The 22850-nt window shown below is 50.7% G+C and overlaps 1 protein-coding gene across 3 annotated transcripts; it reads left to right on the top strand.

Annotated features, from left to right (window-relative positions):
• The first annotated feature begins 2012 nt into the window (after positions 1-2012).
• On the top strand, positions 2013-19470 carry dhdds (dehydrodolichyl diphosphate synthase). 3 transcript variants are annotated; one of them, XM_085962704.1, is made up of 9 exons: positions 2013-2102; positions 6771-6964; positions 7332-7448; positions 8005-8147; positions 8881-8997; positions 9135-9236; positions 12272-12386; positions 17418-17525; positions 18123-19470. In XM_085962704.1, exons 2-9 carry the CDS (start codon positions 6902-6904, stop codon positions 18372-18374), a joined length of 1017 nt encoding a protein of 338 aa, XP_085818830.1. In that variant the 5' UTR covers positions 2013-2102; positions 6771-6901; the 3' UTR covers positions 18375-19470. The 3 variants fall into 3 exon arrangements, with proteins under 3 accessions (XP_085818830.1, XP_085818832.1, XP_085818831.1); XM_085962705.1 differs by lacking the exon at positions 2013-2102 and adding an exon at positions 2419-2498; XM_085962706.1 differs by lacking the exon at positions 7332-7448.
• Positions 19471-22850: the final 3380 nt, after the last annotated feature.

The raw sequence follows: 22850 nt of genomic DNA, 5'->3' as shown, positions 1-22850 counted from the left end.
GAGTGTTGGTGCGATGACACAGCCTTGCTTGACCCCGGTTCGCACGTGAATTGGGTCTGTGGTGGAACCGTTGGTCTGGATCATGGCTTGCATGTCGTCGTGAAGCAAACTTTTGAGGGCAGCCGAATTTGAGGAGGACACTCCATAATCCCTCATGATTGACAATGTCGAAGGCCTTTGTGAGATCAAAGAAGGCCATGTACAGTGGTTGGTGCTGTTCCCTGCATTTCTCTTGTAATTGACGTGCGGTGAAGATCATGTCCGTTGTGCCCCTTAGTGGGCGGAATCTGCATTGCGACTCTGGGAGGAGCTCTTCGGCCACTGGGAGAAGGCGATTGAGGAGGATTCTTGTGATGACTTTCCCTGTGGCAGACAGCAGGAAAACTCTGTAATTACCATAATCGGACATGTCACCTTTCTTGAAGATGGTCACAATTACGGCACCTCTGAGATCCCCTGGCATGCTCTCCTCCTTCCAGATAAGAGAAATGAGTTCATGAATTCACTCCAGTAGTGCTTCTCCGCTATGCTTTAGTGCCTCGGCGGGGATTCCATCTGCTCCTGAGGCCTTGTTGTTCTTCAGTTGTCGGATGGCCTTTTCAACCTCATGCCGTGCTGGGGTTGTGCTGAGATGGTGGCAGGTAGCATGCTGCGGGATGGAGTTGAGGACACTCACGTCGAAGTCGTGGTTAAGGAGATCTTCGAAGTGCTCCTTCCAGCGGGCACTGACTGCCTCTCTGTCCTTGATGATTACCTCTCCGTTCTTGGCCCGCAGTGGGGTAGGGCCTTGGGTGCTTGGGCCGTAGATGGTCTTGACTGTGCTAAAGAATCCACGCACGTCGTGGTTGTCGGCTAGCTGCTGGATCTCCTGTGCTTTCTCCACCCACCATTGAAACATATAAGATACTGAGGGGGCTCGACAAGGTAGATGCAGAGGATGTTTCCCCTCGTGGGGAAATCCAGAACTCGGGGGCATAGTTTCAGAATAAAGGGTCGCCCTTTTAGAACTGAGATGAGGAGGAATTTCTTCTGAGTGTCGTAAATCTGTGGAATTCTCTGCCCCAGAGAGCCATGGAGGCTGGGTCATTAAGGTGGAGATAGACAGATTTTTGCAAGTTAAGGGAGTGAAGTGTTATGGGGAGCGGGCAGAGAAGTGGCTTTGAGCCCAAGATCAGCCATGATCTTACTGAATGGCGGAGCAGGCTTGAGGGGCCAAGTGGCCTATTCCTGCTCCTATTTCTTATGTTCTAACCTTTATACATAGCACCTCATCACATCTCACAAATGCCTTCATACCTTTCAATTACAATTAAATAATTTAAAGGCACTGACGCTCAATGGGGGTAATGAATACCCAAAGAAAATATTACCAACACCAAATGCAAAGATTATATGGGGCAGAGGGGACAGAAGAGGGTGAGTTGGTGTTTGACCTCAGTTTTACACTAAGTCAGGAAATGTTACTTATGACCCTCCCACTACACTGGGCCCTGCTGTGTGGGATGCCAGGGTGAGTGTGACTGACAACCTGTGACACCGAGACAGTGAAACACCCCGTCACAGCGCCACCTGGGGGCGTAACTGGTACTATAGGCAATACAACCGGTTTGCCCATCGGGGGCAATATTACCATGAACGTTTTCAATTAAACGTGCACTGCGTACAAAATTAACACCCAATATATGTTATCTTGTGATTATAAATGTCGACCGATGAATATTTGAGGTGCTCCTCCCGTTTAAGCATCAACGAGCCCTTTAATCCTCAGCTGGTCACATGGTACACCCCGACTCCTGAAACAAGTTCCCATAGAAAATAGGTCCACAACTAAATGGTAAAACGTTTGAATGTGAAGCTCGCTGACTGGTGGCAGAGTTTTACTTTGCGCTGATCATTAGTGATTCACAAACTGTGATTGTGAATTTAAAGCGATAAATGGAGCCCGCGGAGTGATAGCACCAGGGAGGAGCCCGCGGAGTGATAGCACCAGGGGGGGGTGGCGGAGCGGTTGACGGAGGTGCGTTGTTGCTGAAGCGAGTGACGTGATCACGCAGGCGGCGGCTGAAGCGCGGGCTCGGGGCGGTGAGGCCGCCGGTAACTCGGTGAGTCGGAGGCCTAGGGCGGGAGGGCTGGGTACCGGAGGCCGGGGCCAAGGCATAAACCCAGTGACAGTCTTCCGCCCCGCTAATTGGCGGCTTAAGCGGGCAGGTCGACGTTGCAATTCCTTATTGGATCCAGCTGCTGTCAATCAGAGGGCGGGAGGAGTCTCGTTCTTCATCTGATTGGTTCCGAGCTTGGTCTGTGGGTGGGGTTGAAGTTCAGAGGGGAGGGGGGGGGGGGGGGGGGGGTGACCTGTTAGAGGTCATTAAGATAATGAAACTGGGTGATGTGGAGAAAATGTTTCCACTTGTGTGGGAGTGCAGAAGTGGAGTCCATAAATATAAGATAGTCGCTAAAAATCCAATAGGGAATTCAGGAGAGACTTTGCCCAGAGAGTGGTGAGAATTTTCCAGTTCTGACAGAGGGTTAGACCCAAAATGTTGACTCTATTTTCTCTCCACGGATGTTGCCTGGCCTGCTGAGTTTTTCCAGCGTTTTCTGTTGTTGTTTCGGATTTCCAGCATCTGCAGTATTTTGCTATCGTACCGGTTAGAACTTGGAACTCATTACCACAGAATAGTACAGCACAGAAGGGGGCCATTTGGCCCATCGAGTCCGCACAGGTTCTTTTGAAGCGCAATCAAGCTAATCCCGCTTTTTCCCCATATCCCTGCAGTTTTCTCTCCTTCGAGTATTTACCCAATTTCCTTTTGAAGGCTATGGTTTTATAGGATTTTTACTGGTATTAAATTCATCAAGGCTGTTCATTTTTCCATGAAAATATTAAGGGGAAGCTAGATAAACACGAGGGAGAAAGGAATAGAAGGTTATGGTGATAGAGTGAGATGAAGGGAGGGAGGAGGCTCATGTGGCGCATAAACACCATAGAATGGTTACAACAGAGAAGGAGGCTATTCGGCCTGTTGAGCACGTGCTGGGTCTCTGCAAGAACACTTCCGCTAGTCCCACTTCCCGCCCTTTCCCTGTAGCCCTGCAAATTTTTTTCCTTCAGGTACTTATCCAATTCCCTTTTGAAAGCCACGATTGAGTCTGCCTCCACCACCCTTTCAGGCACTGCATTCCAGATCATAACCACTTGCTGCGTAAAATTTTTTTTTCCTCATCACGTTAAATTTGTGTCCTCTGGTTCTCGACCCTTCCGCCAATGGGAACAGTTTCTTTCTATCTACTGTGTCTAGGCCCATCATGATTTTGAACACCTCCTCTCAACCTTCTCTGCTTTGAGGAGAACAACCCCAGCTTCTCCAGTCTATCCATGTAACTGAAGTCCCTCATCCCTGGAACCATTCTCATAAATCTTTCCTGCACCCTCTCTAAGGCCTTCACATCCTTCTTAAAGTGCGGTGCCCAGAATGGGACACAGTACTCCAGTTGAGGCCGAACCAGTGTTTCATAAAGGTTCATCATAACTTCCTTGCTTTTGTACTCTATGCCTCTATTTATGAAGCCCAGTATCCCGTAAGCTTTTTTAACCACTTTCTCAACCTGCCCTGTCGCCTTCAACGATTTGTACACATATACCTCCAGGTCTCTCTGTTCATGCACCCCCTTTAGAATTGTACCCTTTAGTTTGTATTGCCTCTCCTCTTCCTACCAAAATGTATCACTTTGCACTTTTCTGCGTTAAAAATTTCATCTGCTACGTGTCCACCCATTTCACCAGCCTGTCTGTCTTGAAGTCTATCACTATCCTCCTCACTGTTCACTATACTTCCAAGTTTTGTGTTATCTGCAAATTCTGAAATTGTGCCCTGTACACCCAAGTCCAAGTCATTAATATATATCAAGAAAAACAGTGATCCTAGTACCGACCCCTGGGGAACACCACTATATACCTTCCTCCAGTTCGAAAAACGACCGTTCACCACTACTGTTTCCTGTCACATAGCCAATTTCATATCCATGCAGCCACTGTCCCTTTTATTCCATGGGCTTCAACTTTGCTGGCAAGCCTATTATGTGGCACTTCATCAAACACCTTTTGGAAGTCCATGTACACCATGTCAACCACATTGCCCTCATCAACCCTCTCTGTTACCTCATCAAAAACTCAATCAAGTTAGTTAAACATGATTTGCCTTTAACAAATCCATGCTGGCTTTCCTTAATTAATCCACACTGTCCAAGTGACTGATAATTTTGTCCCTGATTATCGTTTCTAAAAGTTTCCCCACTACTGAGGTTAAATTGACTGGCCTGTAGTTGCTGGGTTTATCCTTGCACCCTTTTTTGAACAAGGGTGTGACATTTGCAATTCTTCAGTCCTCTGGCACCACCCCCGTATCTAAGGAGGATTGGAAGATCATGGCCAGTACCTCCGCGATTTCCATCTTAACTTCCCTCAGCATCCAAGGATGCATCCCATTCGGTCCTGGTGAATAATCTACTTTAAGTGCAGTCAGCCTTTCTATTACCTTCTCTTTATCAATTTTTATCCCATCCAGTATCTCCACTACCTCTTTCACTATGACTTTGGCAGCATCTTCTTCCTTGGTGAAGACAGATGCAAAGTACTCATTTAGTACCTCAGCCATGCCCTCTGCCTCCATGTGTAGGTCTCCTTTTTGGTCCCTAATTGGCCCCACCCCTCCTCTTACTACATGTTTACTATTTATATGCCTATAGAAGACTTTTGAATTCCCTTTTATGTTAACTGCCAACCTATTCTCATACTCTCTCTTTGCCCCTCTTATTTTCTTTTTCACTTCCCCTCTGAACTTTCTATATTCAGCCTGATTCTCACTTGTATTCTCAACCTGACATCTGTCATACACGTTCTTTTTCTGCTTCATCTTGCTCTCTATCTCTTTTCATCCAGGGAGCTTGACTTTGGTTGCCCTACCATTCCCCCATCGTGGGAATGTACCTCGACTGTACCGAACCATTTCCTCTTTAAAGGCAGCCCATTGTTTGATTACAGTTTTGCCTGCCAATCTTTGATTCCAATTTACCCGGGCCAGATCTGTTCTCAACCCACTGAAATTGGCCTTCCTCCAATTAAGTATTTTTACTCTAGATTGCTCCCTGTCCTTTTCCATAGCTAATCTGGACCTTATGATGCTATGATCACTGTTCCCTAAATGTTCCTCTACTGACACTTGTTCCACTTGACCCACCTCATTCCCCAGAACCAGATCCAGCAATGCCTCCTTCCTCATTGAGCCGGAAACATACTGATCAAGAAAGTTCTCCTGAACACACTTCAGAAATTCTTCCCCCTCTCTACTCTTTACATTATTACTATCCCAGTCTATATTAGGATAGTTGAAGTCCCCCATTATCACTACTCTATCGTTCTTGCACCGCTCTGTAATTTCCCTGCAAATTTGCTCCTCTATATCCTTCCCACTAGAATACACCTAGTAGTGTAATGGCACCTCTATTATTTCTTAACTCTAACCAAATAGATTCTGTCCTTGACCCCCCTCCAGGACATCTCTCTCCAGCACTAACATTCTCCTTAACCAATACTGCCACCCCACCTCCTTTCTTTCCTTCCCTATCTTTCCTGAACACCTTATATGCAGGAATATTTAATTCTCAATTCTACCCTTTTTTGAGCCTGGTCTCCGTTATCGCCACAACCTCATATTCCCATGTGGCTATTTGCGCCTGCAGCTCACCAACCTTATTTACCACCCTTCGTGCATTTACACACATGTACTGTAAACCTATCTTAGACCTTCTTGTATTCTCTCTTAGTCTGACCCCATCTAATCGCTTACTATTTCTTACTCTAGTGCTATTTGTCTCTCCCAATCCTTTGTGCACATTGTTTCTCCTTTCTAATGCTACATCCTGGTGCCTATCCCCCCTGCCAAATTAGTTTAAACCCTCCACAACAGCATAGACCAGTTGGGTTGAATGGCCTGTTTCTGTGCTGTATATTATCAGAATCATACAGCACAGAAGGAAGCCATTTGACCTGTCATGCCTGTTCCGGCTCTTTGAAAGAGCTGTCGAATTTAGCCCCACAACCCAGCTTTTTCCACATAACCCTGCACATTAATCCTCTTCAAGTACCTGTCCAATTGCCTTCTGAAAGTTCCTATGGAATCTGCTTCCACCACCCTTTCAGGCAGTGCATTCCAGACCATCATAACTCTGTGTGGAAAAAATTATTCTCATTTCCCCTCTAGTTCTTTAACCAATGATTTTAAATCTATTACCTCTGGTTACTGACCCACTTGCCAGAGGAAACAGTTTCTCCATACTTGCTCTGTCAAAACCTCTCATAATTTTGAACATCTTTACTAAATCTCCCTTTAACCTTCTCTGCTCTCAGAAGAACAATCCCAGCTTCTCCAATCTCTCCACATAACTGAAGTCCCTCATCCCTGGTATCATCCTGGTAAACCTCCTCTGTACCCTCTCCAAGGCCTTGACCTCCTTCCTAAAGTGTGGGTGTCCAGAATTGTGCACAACTTTCTATGTAATTCTATGTCATGTAAATTCACGGAGTTATCGGAGAGCTCAATTTACTTCCTCCAGTTGTAATAATTGATTGTTAAAGGCGCCGTGCGGGCCAAAAAAAATTAGAGCAAACATTGATAGTGATACCTCCAGTCTTCCCTTCAGTGAAATGTCACTCAGTTCCTCTGCTACCGGAGGGCTTACACTCTGACCTTGTGTGTTGTTACTTGCTGCAGGAAGCCGGGAGGCACTGTTGAGAACTAGAGGACCATCTGAACCTCTGCGATACTTCATAATCAACTCATCCCCCAGTTTATAGAATCCTACCAGGTCTGTGTCTGCAGTGAAAAGCACCCAAACCCTAAGAATGTCTTGGATCCAGGAGGCAGAGCTGAACCTTGTCGAGAGGCTGTGTGCATCCATTTTAAAGGTGAATGTATTCAATTATCTTCAAGGGGAAGGAAAATCTAGAGGGGGGCTACTATATGGGAAAATCTAATAATAAGGAAATTTAACTTTTTAAAATAAACTTTAAACTCCTTGCTGCGCATCCACCCGCCATTTCACCTCACTGTGCTCGAGCTGCTGGAATTGATGGTCATTGACCAGGCAGAGCTGTCTGTTTCCCAAAGAGGCGCCAGTGTTCATTTGGGTCAGAGCCTCGGATTAGCCTCTGACCGGCCTCACACTGCAGGGAAAAAGACTGCCAGAAAAGTATAGTCCGGGTACCTGTTCTGGATAATTAGCCTTTGCACAGTGGAGATTTCTAAGAACAAACATGTAATCCTGTTCTGCAGGTTGGTCCAATGCCTGAGCACGTGGCCTTCATCATGGATGGGAATCGACGCTACGCACAGAAATGTCGAGTGGAGAGAGAGCAGGGCCACTCCCAGGGGTTTGAGAAGCTGGCTGAGGTAATGGGCTACATTCATGTATCACTTTCACAACCCAAAAGCTCATTTCTTTGCCTTGTTGGAGCATCAAAGTGTCTGTTCTTTCCAGTTAGGTGGCAGTGACGTATCAAGGGGGCTCTGCCATAAATCAAAGCTTCTGACCGTTGAATTCTCCTGCCTTTCTGGGAGTCTCCCCAAACTGCAGATCTCCCCTGGGCGCAGCTGAGATGCTGTGAAAATTATTTTTTTTAATTTAAACTTGGCTTCAGTTAATTAAATGTCAGGAGCGCAATGCTCCCAGACAATCTTATTAACTTCACAACTGCTAAAAATCATATACATTACTGACAGTTTACCTAGATCTGAGGGATCGAACAGAGACTCTGGAAGATATGGGGAGTTGGATACAAGATCCAAGACAATCTGGAGTAAGAAGGGTAGAAAAGACTGCGAGGCGAGGGGCTGCGGGGAGCGAAGGGCTATGGGATGAGGGCGAAGGGCTGCTGGGGCGAGGGGTGAGGCATTGCGAGGTGTAACACTGTTTGAAGTGACGGCAGGGGTTGGTGTTTTGTTGCAGACCCTTCGTTGGTGTTTGAACCTGAATATCCGAGAGGTGACCGTTTACGCTTTCAGTATCGAGAATTTCAAGCGCTCCAAAGAGGAAGTGGATGGGCTGATGGAACTTGCACGGCAGAAATTCACGAGGCTCCTTGAGGAACAGTAAGTTTTCAGGAAATTGCACCAACATTGAGTAACTACACAGAATCTAAAACGGGTTCCTGCTGCGTCGCTCCATCACACAGCCTGACCTTCGATGATTATAAATTGCACAAACAAAGCTCGAGCATCTTACTGATGTTTTCACTAACGTTCTGGCAATGGCCCTGAGCCTGACCCCGGGCCCCCGTGCCTGACCCCCAGCCCCAATGCCTGAGCCGAGGGCCCCAGGGCCAAGGGGAGGTGCGGGCATCCAGCAGCAATGATTCAATGGCTCAGTGGTAAATAGCCCATGGGGTGTGGTACTGACTCACCCAGACCGGGAGAGAGGGCTCCAGTTCATGGGCTGTACTGATCCCTGGTTTAGAGAGAGGGAAAACCAGCCAGGGTTCCTGCTCCTGATCACTGTCCAATGACCCCTGGACTTCCTCCTTTAAAACCAGAATCCTCTTGGTATCCATGTGTGCAGTAACAGTGCTGAAAATACCAGTGAGGTGAGGAGATTCCTCATCCCTCCCCCCACCCAAAAAATCAAACTTGTTGATTCCTCATTTTTTATTTTGATTAATTACAGGACATTCTCATTTTCAGTCCATCAAGGCTGGGGTAGGAAATCATGTATGGTAATGGAATCGGGGTTAGACTGGTTGAATCGTGATTTCTCCTGGATGTAAGTGTAAATTTCCCTGCAGGGTTTGTTAACAGTAAATGAATTGCTTTTATTTTCAATTTCCAGAGAGAATTTGAAGAAACATGGTGTTTGTATCAGAGTCCTGGGAAACCTGACGCTGCTGCCTGTCGACATCCAGGAGCTGATTGCACAGGCAGTGCTAGCAACACAGAGTTACAACAAGTAAGAATTTCTACCTTAGTGTGTGTGTGTGTGTGTGTCTGTGTGTGTGTGTCTGACACTCGCTCTAGCTGGGAGGGACACCCCCTCCCTCCTCTCTCCCCCGAATCTGTTCCATTAACTGCTTTGTCGTGTTGCAGGTGTTTCCTGAACGTGTGCTTCGCCTACACCTCTCGGCATGAGATCACCAGCGCGGTTCGTGAGATGGCTCAGGGAGTAGAAGAAGGGTTACTGAGACCCAGGTAACATTAACTCACTGCACATACATACATTGGGGGGGTGGGGCAGGTCGGGGCGAGGGTGGGGGGGGGCAGGTCGGTGTCGAGCGGGGGTGGGGGCAGGTCGGTGTCGAGCGGGGGTGGGGGGGGGGCAGGTCGGTGTCGAGCGGGGGTGGGGGGGGGGGCAGGTCGGTGTTGAGCCGGGGGGGGAGGAGGGGCAGGTCGTTTGGGGGGGGGGGGGAGGTGGGAGAGGGCAGGTCGGTGTCGAGTGGGGGGGAGGGGCAGGTCGGTGTCGAGTGGGGGGGAGGGGCAGGTCGGTGTCGAGTGGGGGGGAGGGGCAGGTCGGTGTCGAGCGGGGTGGGGAGGGGCAGGTCGGTGGGGGGGGGGGAGGTCGGTGTCGAGCGGGGGGGAGGAGGGGCAGTTCGGTGTCGAGCGGGGGGGGGCAGGTCGGTGTCGAGCGGGGGGGAGGGGCAGGCCGGTGTCGAGCGGGGGGGAGGGGCAGGTCGGTGTCGAGCGGGGGGGGGCAGGTCGGTGTCGAGCGGGGGGGAGGGGCAGGTCGGTGTCGAGCGGGGGGGAGGGGCAGGTCGGTGTCGAGCGGGGGGGAGGGGCAGGTCGGCGTCGAGCGGGGGGGGAGGGGCAGGTCGGCGTCGAGCGGGGGGGGAGGGGCAGGTCGGCATCGAGCGGGGGGGGCAGGTCGAGGGGGGGAGGGGCAGGTCGGCGTCGAGCGGGGGGGGAGGGGCAGGTCGGCGTCGAGCGGGGGGGGGAGGGGCAGGTCGGTGTCGAGCGGGGGGAGGGGCAGGTCGGTGTCGAGCGGGGGGGGAGGGGCAGGTCGATGTCGAGCGGGGGGAGGGGCAGGTCGGTGTCGAGCGGGGGGGAGGGGCAGGTCGGTGTCGAGCGGGGGGGAGGGGCAGGTCAGTGTCGAGCGGGGGGGAGGGGCAGGTCGGTGTCGAGCGGGGGGGAGGGGCAGGTCGGTGTCGAGCGGGGGGGAGGGGCAGGTCGGTGTCGAGCGGGGTGGAGGGGGGCAGGTCGGTGTCGAGCGGGGGGGAGGGGCAGGTCGGTGTCGAGTGGGGGGGAGGGGCAGGTCGGTGTCGAGTGGGGGGGAGGGGCAGGTCGGTGTCGAGCGGGGTGGGGAGGGGCAGGTCGGTGGGGGGGGGGGGGAGGTCAGTGTCGAGCGGGGGGGAGGAGGGGCAGTTCGGAGGGGGGGCAGGTCGGTGTCGAGCGGGGGGGGGGCAGGTCGGTGTCGAGCGGGGGGGAGGGGCAGGCCGGTGTCGAGCGGGGGGGAGGGGCAGGTCGGTGTCGAGCGGGGGGGGGCAGGTCGGTGTCGAGCGGGGGGGAGGGGCAGGTCGGTGTCGAGCGGGGGGGAGGGGCAGGTCGGCGTCGAGCGGGGGGGGAGGGGCAGGTCGGCATCGAGCGGGGGGGGCAGGTCGAGGGGGGGGAGGGGCAGGTCGGCGTCGAGCGGGGGGGAGGGGCAGGTCGGTGTCGAGCGGGGGGAGGGGCAGGTCGGTGTCGAGCGGGGGGGGAGGGGCAGGTCGATGTCGAGCGGGGGGAGGGGCAGGTCGGTGTCGAGCGGGGGGGAGGGGCAGGTCGGTGTCGAGCGGGGGGGGGAGGGGCAGGTCGATGTCGAGCGGGGGGAGGGGCAGGTCGGTGTCGAGCGGGGGGGAGGGGCAGGTCGGTGTCGAGCGGGGGGGAGGGGCAGGTCGGTGTCGAGCGGGGGGGGAGGGGCAGGTCGGCGTCGAGCGGGGGGGAGGGGCAGGTCGGCATCGAGCAGGGGGGGCAGGTCGAGGGGGGGAGGGGCAGGTCGGCGTCGAGCGGGGGGGGAGGGGCAGGTCGGTGTCGAGCGGGGGGAGGGGCAGGTCGGTGTCGAGCGGGGGGGGAGGGGCAGGTCGATGTCGAGCGGGGGGAGGGGCAGGTCGGTGTCGAGCGGGGGGGAGGGGCAGGTCGGTGTCGAGCGGGGGGGAGGGGCAGGTCGGTGTCGAGCGGGGGGGAGGGGCAGGTCGGTGTCGAGCGGGGGGGAGGGGCAGGTCGGTGTCGAGCGGGGGGGAGGGGCAGGTCGGTGTCGAGCGGGGTGGAGGGGGGCAGGTCGGTGTCGAGCGGGGGGGAGGGGCAGGTCGGTGTCGAGTGGGGGGGAGGGGCAGGTCGGTGTCGAGTGGGGGGGAGGGGCAGGTCGGTGTCGAGCGGGGTGGGGAGGGGCAGGTCGGTGGGGGGGGGGGGAGGTCGGTGTCGAGCGGGGGGGAGGAGGGGCAGTTCGGAGGGGGGGCAGGTCGGTGTCGAGCGGGGGGGAGGGGCAGGCCGGTGTCGAGCGGGGGGGAGGGGCAGGTCGGTGTCGAGCGGGGGGGGGGCAGGTCGGTGTCGAGCGGGGGGGAGGGGCAGGTCGGTGTCGAGCGGGGGGGAGGGGCAGGTCGGCGTCGAGCGGGGGGGGAGGGGCAGGTCGGCATCGAGCGGGGGGGGCAGGTCGAGGGGGGGGAGGGGCAGGTCGGCGTCGAGCGGGGGGGGAGGGGCAGGTCGGTGTCGAGCGGGGGGAGGGGCAGGTCGGTGTCGAGCGGGGGGGGAGGGGCAGGTCGATGTCGAGCGGGGGGAGGGGCAGGTCGGTGTCGAGCGGGGGGGAGGGGCAGGTCGGTGTCGAGCGGGGGGGAGGGGCAGGTCGGTGTCGAGCGGGGGGGAGGGGCAGGTCGGTGTCGAACGGGGGGAGGGGCAGGTCGGTGTCGAACGGGGGGAGGGGCAGGTCGGTGTCGAGCGGGGGGGAGGGGCAGGTCGGTGTCGAGCGGGGGGGAGGGGCAGGTCGGTGTCGAGCGGGGTGGAGGGGGGCAGGTCGGTGTCGAGTGGGGGGGAGGGGCAGGTCGGTGTCGAGTGGGGGGGGGGGAGGGGCAGGTCGGTGTCGAGCGGGGGGGAGGGGCTGATTGGTGTTGAGACCCGAGGTGGATGGCTGGTGGGCAGGGGGCTTATTGGTGGTCGAGCCTGACGGGGGGGAGGAGCTGGTCGGTGTGCCTCCCCTCAGGGGTCATGCAGCAGGGCCTGTTGCCCCATTGCACGGCATTAATCTGAGCTCCTTTGTGTTGCAGTGACCTCTCTGAGCCTCTGCTGGGCAGGTGTCTGTACTCGAGCGGTTCCCCAGACCCAGACCTGCTGATCCGCACATCTGGGGAGGTTCGTCTCAGTGACTTCCTGCTGTGGCAGGTGAGGAGCCGGCACTGGGCTATTGCTCCAACCATTTATCATAAAATTTACACCATCCACTGTACCAGTTCACAAATCTCTGCTATAAATGTATTTTGGGTTTAACAATCGCGCACACTGATCCTCGGTATCTAAAGGTGTAAAAATACATCCATAAGACAGTGAGGCTGGTGCTGAGAAGCCCGGGGGATGGAAATTCTTACGTTTCATGCTGTGAAATGTGGCAATGTAAGTATTACACAGCAGATTTGCTCTGAGTTTAGAGCAAAAGGTCCATCTCCTGAAAGTGAATAGCATGGATGTGGGGAAGTGTTTCAGTGCAGTCCAGGTCTTTGCTGTATGATGGAGAAGGCGTTAAACACCAATCCCAGTGCATGAACTAATTCAGGGCGAGTGAACAGTTAGTTACACTCATTACTCACCAACCCCAGCTTTAATCTTGTTGATATAATTTTACATAATCTGTTTTTTTGTGATTTTAAATATTGGTGTTTGAGAGATGTGGAGCTGGTTTGATTGTGGTTGAGTGAGACTGGTTAAACCAGTGGAAAGCTTTTTAATAGCACTTAAAGAAAACGTAGGAACAAGAATAGGCCATTTAGCCCGTCGAGCCTGTTCTGCCATTCAGTGAGATCATGGCTGATCTGTGATTTAACTCCAGATACCCACCTTTGCCCCATATTGCTTCAGTTAACAAAAATGTATCAATCTGAGATTTAAAATGAACAATTGACTGAGCATCAACTGCCGTTTGCGGAAGAGAGTTCGAAACTTCTACCACCCTTTGCGGTAGAAGTGTTTCCTAATATCACTCCTGAAAAATCTGGCTCTAATTTTTAGGATATGTCCCCTAGTCCTAGATTCCCCCGCCAGCAGAAATAGTTTCTCTCTATCTACCCTATTAGTTCCAATTAATATCTTGAAAATTTTGATCAAATCACCCCATAACCATCTAAATTCCAGGAAATACAACCCTAGTTTGTGTAATCTCTCCTCACAATTTAACCCTTGGAGTCCAGGTATCATTCTGGTAAATCTACACTGAACACAGTACTCCAAATGTAGTCTAACTAGGGCTTTGTATAGCTGTAGCATAACTTTTACCCCCTTTCAGATGGACGAAAAAGATCCCATGGCACTATTTCGAAGAAGAATAGGGGAGTTATCCCCGGTGTCCTGGCCAATATTTATCCCTGAACCAACATAACAAAAACAGATTATCTGGTCATTATCACATTGCTGCTTGTGGGAGCTTGCTGTGTGCAAATTGGCTGCCGCGTTTCCCACATTACAACAGCGACTACACTTCAAAAGTACTTCATTGGCTGTAAAGCGCTTTGAGACGTCTGGTGGTCGTGAAAGGTGTTATATAAATGCAAGTCTTTCTTTCTTTCTTGTATTCTAGTCCTCTAGATATAAAGGCCAGCATTCCATTAGCTTTTTTGATTATTTTCTGTACCTGTTCATGACATTTTAATGATCTATGTATATGGACACCTAAGCCTCTTTGGACCTCCACTATTCCAGCTTTTCACCATTTAGAAAGTACTCTGTTCTATTCTGGTTAGGTTCAAAGCGGATGACCTCACACTTGCCTACATTGAAATCCATTTGCCAAAGTTTTGCCCATTCACGTAATTATATCTTTTTGTAATTTTATGCTTCCATCTACAATGCTTACAATGCTGCCTATTTTTGTGTCATTGGCAAACTTGGATATGTGGCTCTCTATCCCATCATCAAACAAGTCGTTAATAAATATGGTGAATAGTTGAGGCCCCCAACACAGATCCCTGTGGGACACCACTGGTCACATCCTGCCAATTAGAGTAGCTGCCTATTATCCCAACTCTCTGTCTCCTGCCGCTCAGCCAATTTCCTAACCAGGTCAATAATTGCCTTCAATTCCATGAGCTTCAACTTTAGCTAACAGTCTCTTTATGAGGGACTTTATCAAATGCCTTCTGGAAGTCCATATAAATAACATCCATAGACATTCCCCTGTCCAGTAATTTAGTCACCTCTTCAAAAAGTTCAGTCAGATTCATCAGGCAATGATCTACCCTTTACAAATCCATGCTGGCTCTCTGATCAGCTGAAAAATTTCACGGTCACTCTATCCTTAATTATAGACTCAAGTAATTTCCTGACAACAGATGTTAGGCTAACTGATTGATAATTCCCTGGTTTCCCTCCCTCACATTTCTTAAATAGTGGAGTGACGTGCAATTTTCCAATCTAAAATCTGAATCGAGAGAACTTTGGAAGATTATAGTTAGGGCATCCGCAATGTTCTCACCTACTTCCTTTAAAACCCTGGGATGGAAACCATCTGGTCCTGGGGATTTGTCACTCTTTAGTGCCATTATTTTCTTCAATACTGTTAATTTGCTTAAGTTAATTTTGGTGAGTCCCCGTCCCTGATTCAATATTAGTTTCCTTGGTATGTCTGGCATGCTATCCTCTTCTACTGTAAATACTGAGCAGTGAATGTGGAAATATACAACAAGCCATTAGCATCCGAAAGGGGAAAGACACACGAACGTTTGACGTGAGACCGTTGCCAGCGCAGATTGTCCCAGACATGTTAGTCTGTCTTTCTCCTTCATAGGCTGAGGCGTGTTGTATGGTCTGAAATTATGCCCTGTACCACCAAGTCCAAGTTACTAATGTACATCAAAAACAGCAGTGGTCCTGGTACTGAACATTGGGGAATGCCACTGTATACCTCCCTCCAGTCCAAAAAACAGCCATTCACCACAATTCTGTTTTCTATCCCTTAGCCAATTTTGTATTCATGCTGCTACTGCCCCTTTTAACCCATAGGCTTAAATTTTGCTAACAAGCAAAAGTAATGTGGTACTTTATGAAACGCCTTTTGAAAGTCCATATACACAACATCAACTGCACTGCCCTCATCTACCCTCTCTGTTACCTCATCAAAAAACTCAATCAAGTTAGTCAAACACAATTTGCCCTTAACAAATCCATACTGGCTTTACTTTATTAGTCCACGCTTGTCTAAGTGGCTGTTAATTTTCTCCCCAATTATTGTTTCTAAAAGCTTCCCCATCACAGACGTTAAACTGACTGACCTATAATTGCCAGGTTTATCCTTCTCCCCTTTTTTTGAACAAGGGTGTAACATTTGCAATCCTCCAGTCCTTTGGCACCACCCCTGTATCTAAGGAGGATTGGAAGATTGTGGCCAGCCCCTCCGCAATTTCTACCCGTACTTCCTTCAGCAACCTCGGATGCATCCCATCCGGACCGGGTGACTTATCCACTTTAAGTACCACCAGCCTTTCTAGTACCTCCTCTTTATCTATTTTTATCTCATCTAGTATCCCAGCAACCTCCTCATTTACCATCTCTTTGGCAAAGTCCTCTTCCTTGGTAAACACCGATGCAAAGTACTCATTTAGTACCTTAGCCATACCTCCTGCCTCCACCAATAGTTCTCTATTTTGGACCCTAATCAGCCCCACCACTTCTTTGACAACCCTTTTACTGTTAATATGCCTATAGAAGACCTTTGGATTTGCTTTTATGTTAGCCGCCAATCTATTCTCGTACTGTCTCTTTGCCCCTCTTATTTCCTTTTTCACTTCTGCTCTACTTTTTTTATTCAGCCTGATTCTGCCTTATATTGTCAAGCTGATATATGTCACATGCCCCCTTTTTCTGCTTCATCCTACTCTCCAATTCCTTCATCATCCAGGGAGCTCTGGCTTTGGTTGCCCTCCCTTTCCCCCTTGTAGGAATGTACCCGAATCATCTCCTCGTTAAAGACTGCCCATTGCTCCATGACATTACTGCCTGCCAATCTTTGACTCCAATTTACCCGGGCCAGATCCCTCTTCAATTCGCTGAAATGAGCCCTCCTCCAGTTAAATATTTTTATTCTAGATTGCTCCTTGTCCTTCTCCATAACTAATCTACTCCTTACGATACTATGATCACTATTGCCGAGATACTCTCCAACTGTGACATTCACCACTTGACCCACTTCATTCCCCAGGACTAGATCCAGCAGTGCCTCCTTCCTCATTGGGCAGGAAACGTACTGATCAAGAAAATTCTCCTGAACACACTTCAGAAATTTCTCCCCTTTGCCCTTAACACAATACTGCCCCATTCAATATTTAGGTAGTTAAAGTCTCCCATTATCATTACTCTATAGTTTTTACACCTCTCAGTAATTTCTTTTCAAATCTGCTCCCCTGTCTCCTACCCACTATTTGGTGGCCTATAAAATAAACCAAGTAGTGTAATAGCTCCTTTATTGTTTCTCAACTCCAACCAAATAAATTCTGTCTTTGATCCCTCAATGACATTTTATCTTTCTAGCACTGTAATATTTTCCATAATCAAAACTGCTTCCTCTCGTTTTTCCTTCCCCATCTTTCCTGAATATCTTGCGCCCAAGAATATCCTCCCCTTTTTTGAGCCAAGTCTCAGTTATCACCACAACATCATAGTCCCACATGGCTATTTGTGCCTGCAGCTCACCAACCTTATTAACCACACTTTGTGCATTTACACACATGCACTCCAAACCTAATTTAGACCACTTTGTATTTTGTATAATCTCACCTAATTCTGTATTATTTCTAAGTCTAACTGTCTCTCCCAGTCCTCTGTGCACCTTGTTTCTAATTTTTAATACTACATCCTGGTGGCCAACCCTCTGCTGAATCAGTTTAAACCTTCCACAACAGCACTAGTTAACCTGCCCACAATAATATCAGTCCCAGCTCTGTTCAGGTGCAACCTGTTCAACTTGAACAGGTCAATCCTGCCACAGAACTGGTCTCAGGAATCTGAAGCCCTTATTCCTGCATCATGTCTCTGGCCACGCGTAAACCTGCCACATCTTCCTATTTCTACTCTCACTAGCGCATGGCACTGGGAGTAATCCAGAGATTATTACCATTGAGAAATAACATATTCTTCCTGTTCATATTGTTTTTCAGTGTTTTAGTCACTGTCTCTGTTCATTAGTTAAACGGTGATTGTTTACCTTTGCAGACCTCTCATTCATGCTTGGTGTTCCAGCCTGTGCTGTGGCCAGAATACTCCTTCTGGAATCTGTGTCAGGCCATCCTACAGTATCAGGTCAACCATCCCGCCCTTCAGGTGAGTGTGTGGAGACCTGCAGCTGGAGTGTCAGGAATGTGGCACCTTGGCACTAAATCTTTGTTGGAGGGGTGGGGGGAGACGCAGCATTCCAGGTCTGCTCTCCTTTCACAGAGTGGGTGCGGGGCTGGGTTATTGAGGGTGGGGAGCGGGACATTGGGCTGATCGCAGGCTGTTGCCTCTGCACTTTGAGTGTTTATCTTCACACCGGATCCTAATGGCATTTTAACAAGTTGAGGGTTAGTATGGGCCCAGGAACAGCACCTGTGAGTTTTCATGTATAGGGTGTATCAAGCTCCACAGGAGGCATTAAGTCTTCAGAATCCAACCCCCTGTGAAGGAGGGTGAGTGGCAGTGGTCTCCCCCTGGGCTGGAGAAGTCTAAGCTGAGCTGAGCTGCACTGGATGGCTCCCTTGTTCCAGTCTCAGCAGGGATTATGAGCTGTTGTTTAGATATGTAACTGCTCACTAGATTGGTGCAGTGACTTGGGACCGTATTAAACCAGCACAGAACAAGCTAATGGTAAATGTACTGACCTGTGCCAAATTCAACTTTTCTGTTTGAACTAAAGCGGTTGGCATTTTTTTGTTGTTGCAGAAAGCGAAGGTGTTACAGGAGGCAGCGTGTCGGCGGCAGCAGGTGGAGGCAGATCGTGCCTGTGTGCTGGAGCTAGAGCAGCCCGGCACAGCAGGGGAGATGGGAGGCACAGAGTGCAAACAGGAACTGATCCTAAAGTACAGCAGGGAGCGGGAGGAGAGAGTCTCCAACTTCCTGCAGGGGCTAGAGAACAAGCGGAGGAAATTCCTCACTGACCTGGTGAAGGGCTCGGCACCATTTCTACGTGTTTAGGGTACACGGGCTGCACAGCTCAGACAGCAGGGTGAGCATCCTTCGAGTGACGAGAGATGAATCTGTAGCAGGTGTCTGTGTGTTGTTGGATGTCGCTGATCCAGACTGCTCCACTGCCTGTTAAATTCAGTGTGCGAATGCTGGATTTAGCGGCTTGTTGCTCTCTCACAGTTTCGGTTTCTTACTCTGACATGAGCTGCTAGTTAAATGCAGCTGTCTCCAGATGTACACGTCAGGAAGGGAAAGTGATGCGCTGGCAGCCCCTGGTGGGAATACGGAACTGCTCGTGTTTGAATACTGAACCTCGCATTTATGTCATGAAATGTGACGCTCCACTTACACGGAGATTGATTATATTTGAGTTGTGAAGCCTTCGGTGCAAATGGGAAACATATATGCAGTCTCCTCCGCCAACCCGGTGCCCCGGATAAAACGCGGTGGTCACTGTGACCCCGGCGGCACTCTGCTCCCCGGCGGCGGCGGTCTGACCTCCCACCCCCTGCAGCGGCACGCTGACTCCACCAGCAGCTCGTTACCAGGCGTCCTGTTCCTGATCACTATCCATTGACCACTGATAGATGTGCGTGCTTGGACAGGATCGAGTTCAGCTGTGTTCCTCCCACTGCCGCCACACCCCCTCCCTCCCCCCCAAGGTTGAATGACCTGCTGACACACTCTGTCTGGGCTCCCACATCAGGAACAGGCACTCGACTGAGGAACCAGTAGCCATCGAACTGTCAGCAAGAGCCTGCACTGCTGGGAGAGGCAGGGGCTGAAAAAACTTATTATTCCCATTCGATGGAGATCAGCTCTTCAATAAGACGCATGAGCCTGTAAACATGGACAATGATTTAAACGGAGCCTGTGGGAAATGTGAGGGCAAAGTATTTCTGCAGTCCCCCTCCCCCCAGTTATGTACAAGCCCTGGATGTGAATTTTGATGTGGGGTGTTTCTTCTGTTCAGTGAATCAGAGTATCATTTTATGGTCTGCTCTGAGCATTGTCGAATCCAGCTGCAGAATGGCCTTTGTCTCTGTCTGTCTGTCCTGAGATTAATACCTCACCTGAATAATATAAAACAGCATTTTGTAAGCGGTTTGAATGACTGCAGTGTGTGTTGTGTATTTGTGTTTTCACTCGATAATAAGTGTATAATAGTGTGGACTGGACACTTCAGGGGTGTAGGTGTGCAGTCCGATTCCCCAGTCTGGGGAGGAGGGTAAATTCACCTCCGAACCGGCCCCGCGCTGCCCCTGGACCAGCCCCGCACTGATCTCTGACTGATCCAGAGCTTCACTTGCGAACAAGCTTCAGCTAAAGAGGCTCGTTAATCGGGAGGATTTTGCTGGGGTCACAGACCTGCAGAGTCAATTGTGGAATTGGATTCTTTTGGGTGCGATCAAAAGATAAACCACGAATGCTGGAAATGTACAACAGGCCCATCAGTATCCAAACAGGAGACGACTCCTAACCTTTTGGATGTTCTGATGAATCTACACTGAAATCGTTAACCGCTCTTTTCTCTGGCTGTGTGTTCCACCACTTCCTGTTTAGATTTCTGCTCTGTGCACTCAGTGCTGGGAGTTGGAGCCCGTAAGTGCAATGTCTTTCTTTCTTGCTCTCTCTCTCTCTCTCCCCATTGCCCCCCCAAAGGCAGCTATGTAAATCTATCTGCCAACTTGGTGTTTGCTTGTTCAGTACTTTAGGACAAACAGACAGGTAATGTGCTCCTGACCCTGGAGCTTTGCTGAATTCCCTCAATGAATCGTCTGCTATCGTCCTCGCCACTTTCTAAATGACTCTCTGTGGGAAGTAGTAAGAATGAAATGTCCACTTTATTGTGCCTAAACCAACAGAAACACTGCAATTGGCCACAGATTGTCTGAGGCAAGATTCAGGGGCTCTCTACCCCAGTGAGAGTCAGCACCTTCCGGGGCCCTGTACCCCAGTGAGAGTCAGCACCTTCCGGGGCCCTGTACCCCAGTGAGAGTCAGCACCTTCCGGGGCCCTGTACCCCAGTGAGAGTCAGCACCTTCCGGGGCCCTGTACCCCAGTGAGAGTCAGCACCTTCCGGGGCCCTGTACCCCAGTGAGAGTCAGCACCTTCCGGGGCCCTGTACCCCAGTGAGAGTCAGCACCTTCCGGGGCCCTGTACCCCAGTGAGAGTCAGCACCTTCCGGGGCCCTGTATCCCAGTGAGAGTCAGCACCTTCCGGGGCCCTGTACCCCCGTGAGAGTCAGCACCTTCCGGGGCCCTGTACCCCAGTGAGAGTCAGCACCTTCCGGGGCCCTGTACCCCAGTGAGAGTCAGCACCTTCCGGGGCCCTGTACCCCATTGAGAGTCAGCACCTTCCGGGGCCCTGTACCCCATTGAGAGTCAGCACCTTCCGGGGCCCTCTACCCCAGTGAGAGTCAGCACCTTCCGGGGCCCTGTACCCCAGTGAGAGTCAGCACCTTCCGGGGACCTGTACCCCAGAGTGTTGTGGGGCTGTCTCATGTTCCGCAGGTCCCGGGGCAGCTGCCAGAAGAGCCAAAGTCCTTGGCTTTAAAGAGACAAAGTGATGTTTTTGTCAATCTACTGATCGAGATGGTGCTTAACAACAACTTGCATTCATATAGCACCTTTTAATGTAGTAAAACGTCCCAAGGCGCTTCACAGGAACGTTCCACAAAATTTGACACAGCGTCACATGAGATATTAGGACAGGTGACCAAAAGCTGTGTCAAAGAGGTAGGTTTTAAGGAGCGTCTTAGAGGAGGAGCAAGAGGTCGGGAGGCGGAGAGGTTTAACCCCCATAGCCAAGCAGTTAGTCAGCTCTTACAAAAAAGCAGCTCAGTGCTGTCTTCCCTTAACCCATCTCTTTGACCACCCCTCCTAATCTTCCCCCTCCTGGCTCGGTATCTGGGACATTCTTTGTTAAAAACACTATGTAAATCCAGGTCATTGTTGCAACAGTGATCTCTCTGTTCTAACATATCCTGAAGCTACTGACTCACATGTTGATACCGTTTCCACCCACACCAGATGCCCTCCAGTATCTCATCTCACTGGCCATTCATCATGAGTGAATGCAGACAATGTTTGCAGGCTATGCTACCACACAAGCCTGATCCTGTCTTCACCTGATAGCCGCACATGCACAATTTCCAGCAGAGGCCTCGGGATGGAGATCAGGAGCGAAAGAAAAAAGAAAGACTTGCATTGATAAAGGAGAGAGTCCGGATGGGATCAGGAGTGGGTCTGGATCCTAGTGGTTATGAAGCTGGAGTAAAATCCCTAAGGCTGAGAGTCCAAAGTGGCAAATTATGAATCTGAATTCAATAAATCTGGTAATTTGTGGGGTAACGTCAGTGAAATAACCATGAAAGCTTCTGGATTATCATAAAAACCCATATGGCCCACTAATTCCCTTCAGGATACCTAGATGTGATATTTTCTGAAGTCAGCAACGGTAGCATAGTGGTAATGTCACTGGGCTAGTAATCCAGAGGCCTGGACAAATGATCCAGAGACATGAGTTCAAATCCCCCCCCATGGCAGCTGGAATAAAAAGCTAGGATCAGTAATGGTAACCATGAAACTATCGGATTGTCGTAAAAACCCATCTGGTTCAGGAAATCTGCCGTCCTTAGGCCTATATGTGACTCCAAACCAATGTGGTTGACTCTTAACTGCCCTCTGAAATAGCCTATCAAGCCAGAGTTGTAACAAACTGCTACAAAACACAATAATAAGAATTGAACCACCAGGGGTGGTGGCACAGTGGGGAAGGAGTGGCCCTGCAGTCTCTTCAGATCAAGTATAGGCAAGGAAACCTGCTGATTACCACCTACTGCACTCCCTCAGCTGATGACTCCTCCATGTTGAACACCACTTGGAAGAAGCACTGGGTGGGGAATTTCAATATCCATCACCAAGAGTGGCTCAGTAGCACCACGACTGACCATGCTAGCAGAGTGCTGAAGGACATAGCTGCCAGTCTGGGCTTGCGACAGGTGGTGAGAGAACCAACACGAGGGAAAAATGTACTTGACCTCGTCCTCATCAATCTACCTGTCACAGATGCATCTGTCCACGGTAGCAGTGACCGCTGCACAGTCATTGCGGAGAAGAAATCACGTCTTCACACTGAGGACATCACCGTGCTAAATGGGATAGATTTAAAACAGCTCCAAACTGGGCATCCATGAGGCGCTGTGGGCCATCAGCAGCAGCAGAATTGTATTCCACCACAATCTGTAACCTCATGGCCCAGCATATCCCTCACTCTACCATTACCATCAAGCCAGGGGACCAACCCTGGTTCAATAAGGAGTGCAGAAGAGTGTGCCAGGAGCAGCACCAGGTGTACCTAAAAATGAGGTGCCAACCTGGTGAAGCTTTAACACAGGGCTATATGCGAAAAAGCGGAAGCAGCATGCTATAGACAGAGCTAAGCAATCCCACAATCAATGGATCAGATCAAAGCTCTGCAGTC

This window comes from Somniosus microcephalus, chromosome 20, assembly GCF_052327205.1.
Source record: "Somniosus microcephalus isolate GS21.2 chromosome 20, FLI_Smic_1.0, whole genome shotgun sequence".
Lineage (NCBI taxonomy): Eukaryota > Metazoa > Chordata > Chondrichthyes > Squaliformes > Somniosidae > Somniosus > Somniosus microcephalus.
Note: the sequence above shows the minus strand (reverse complement) of the source record. Positions and strands in the feature narration are given on the sequence as shown.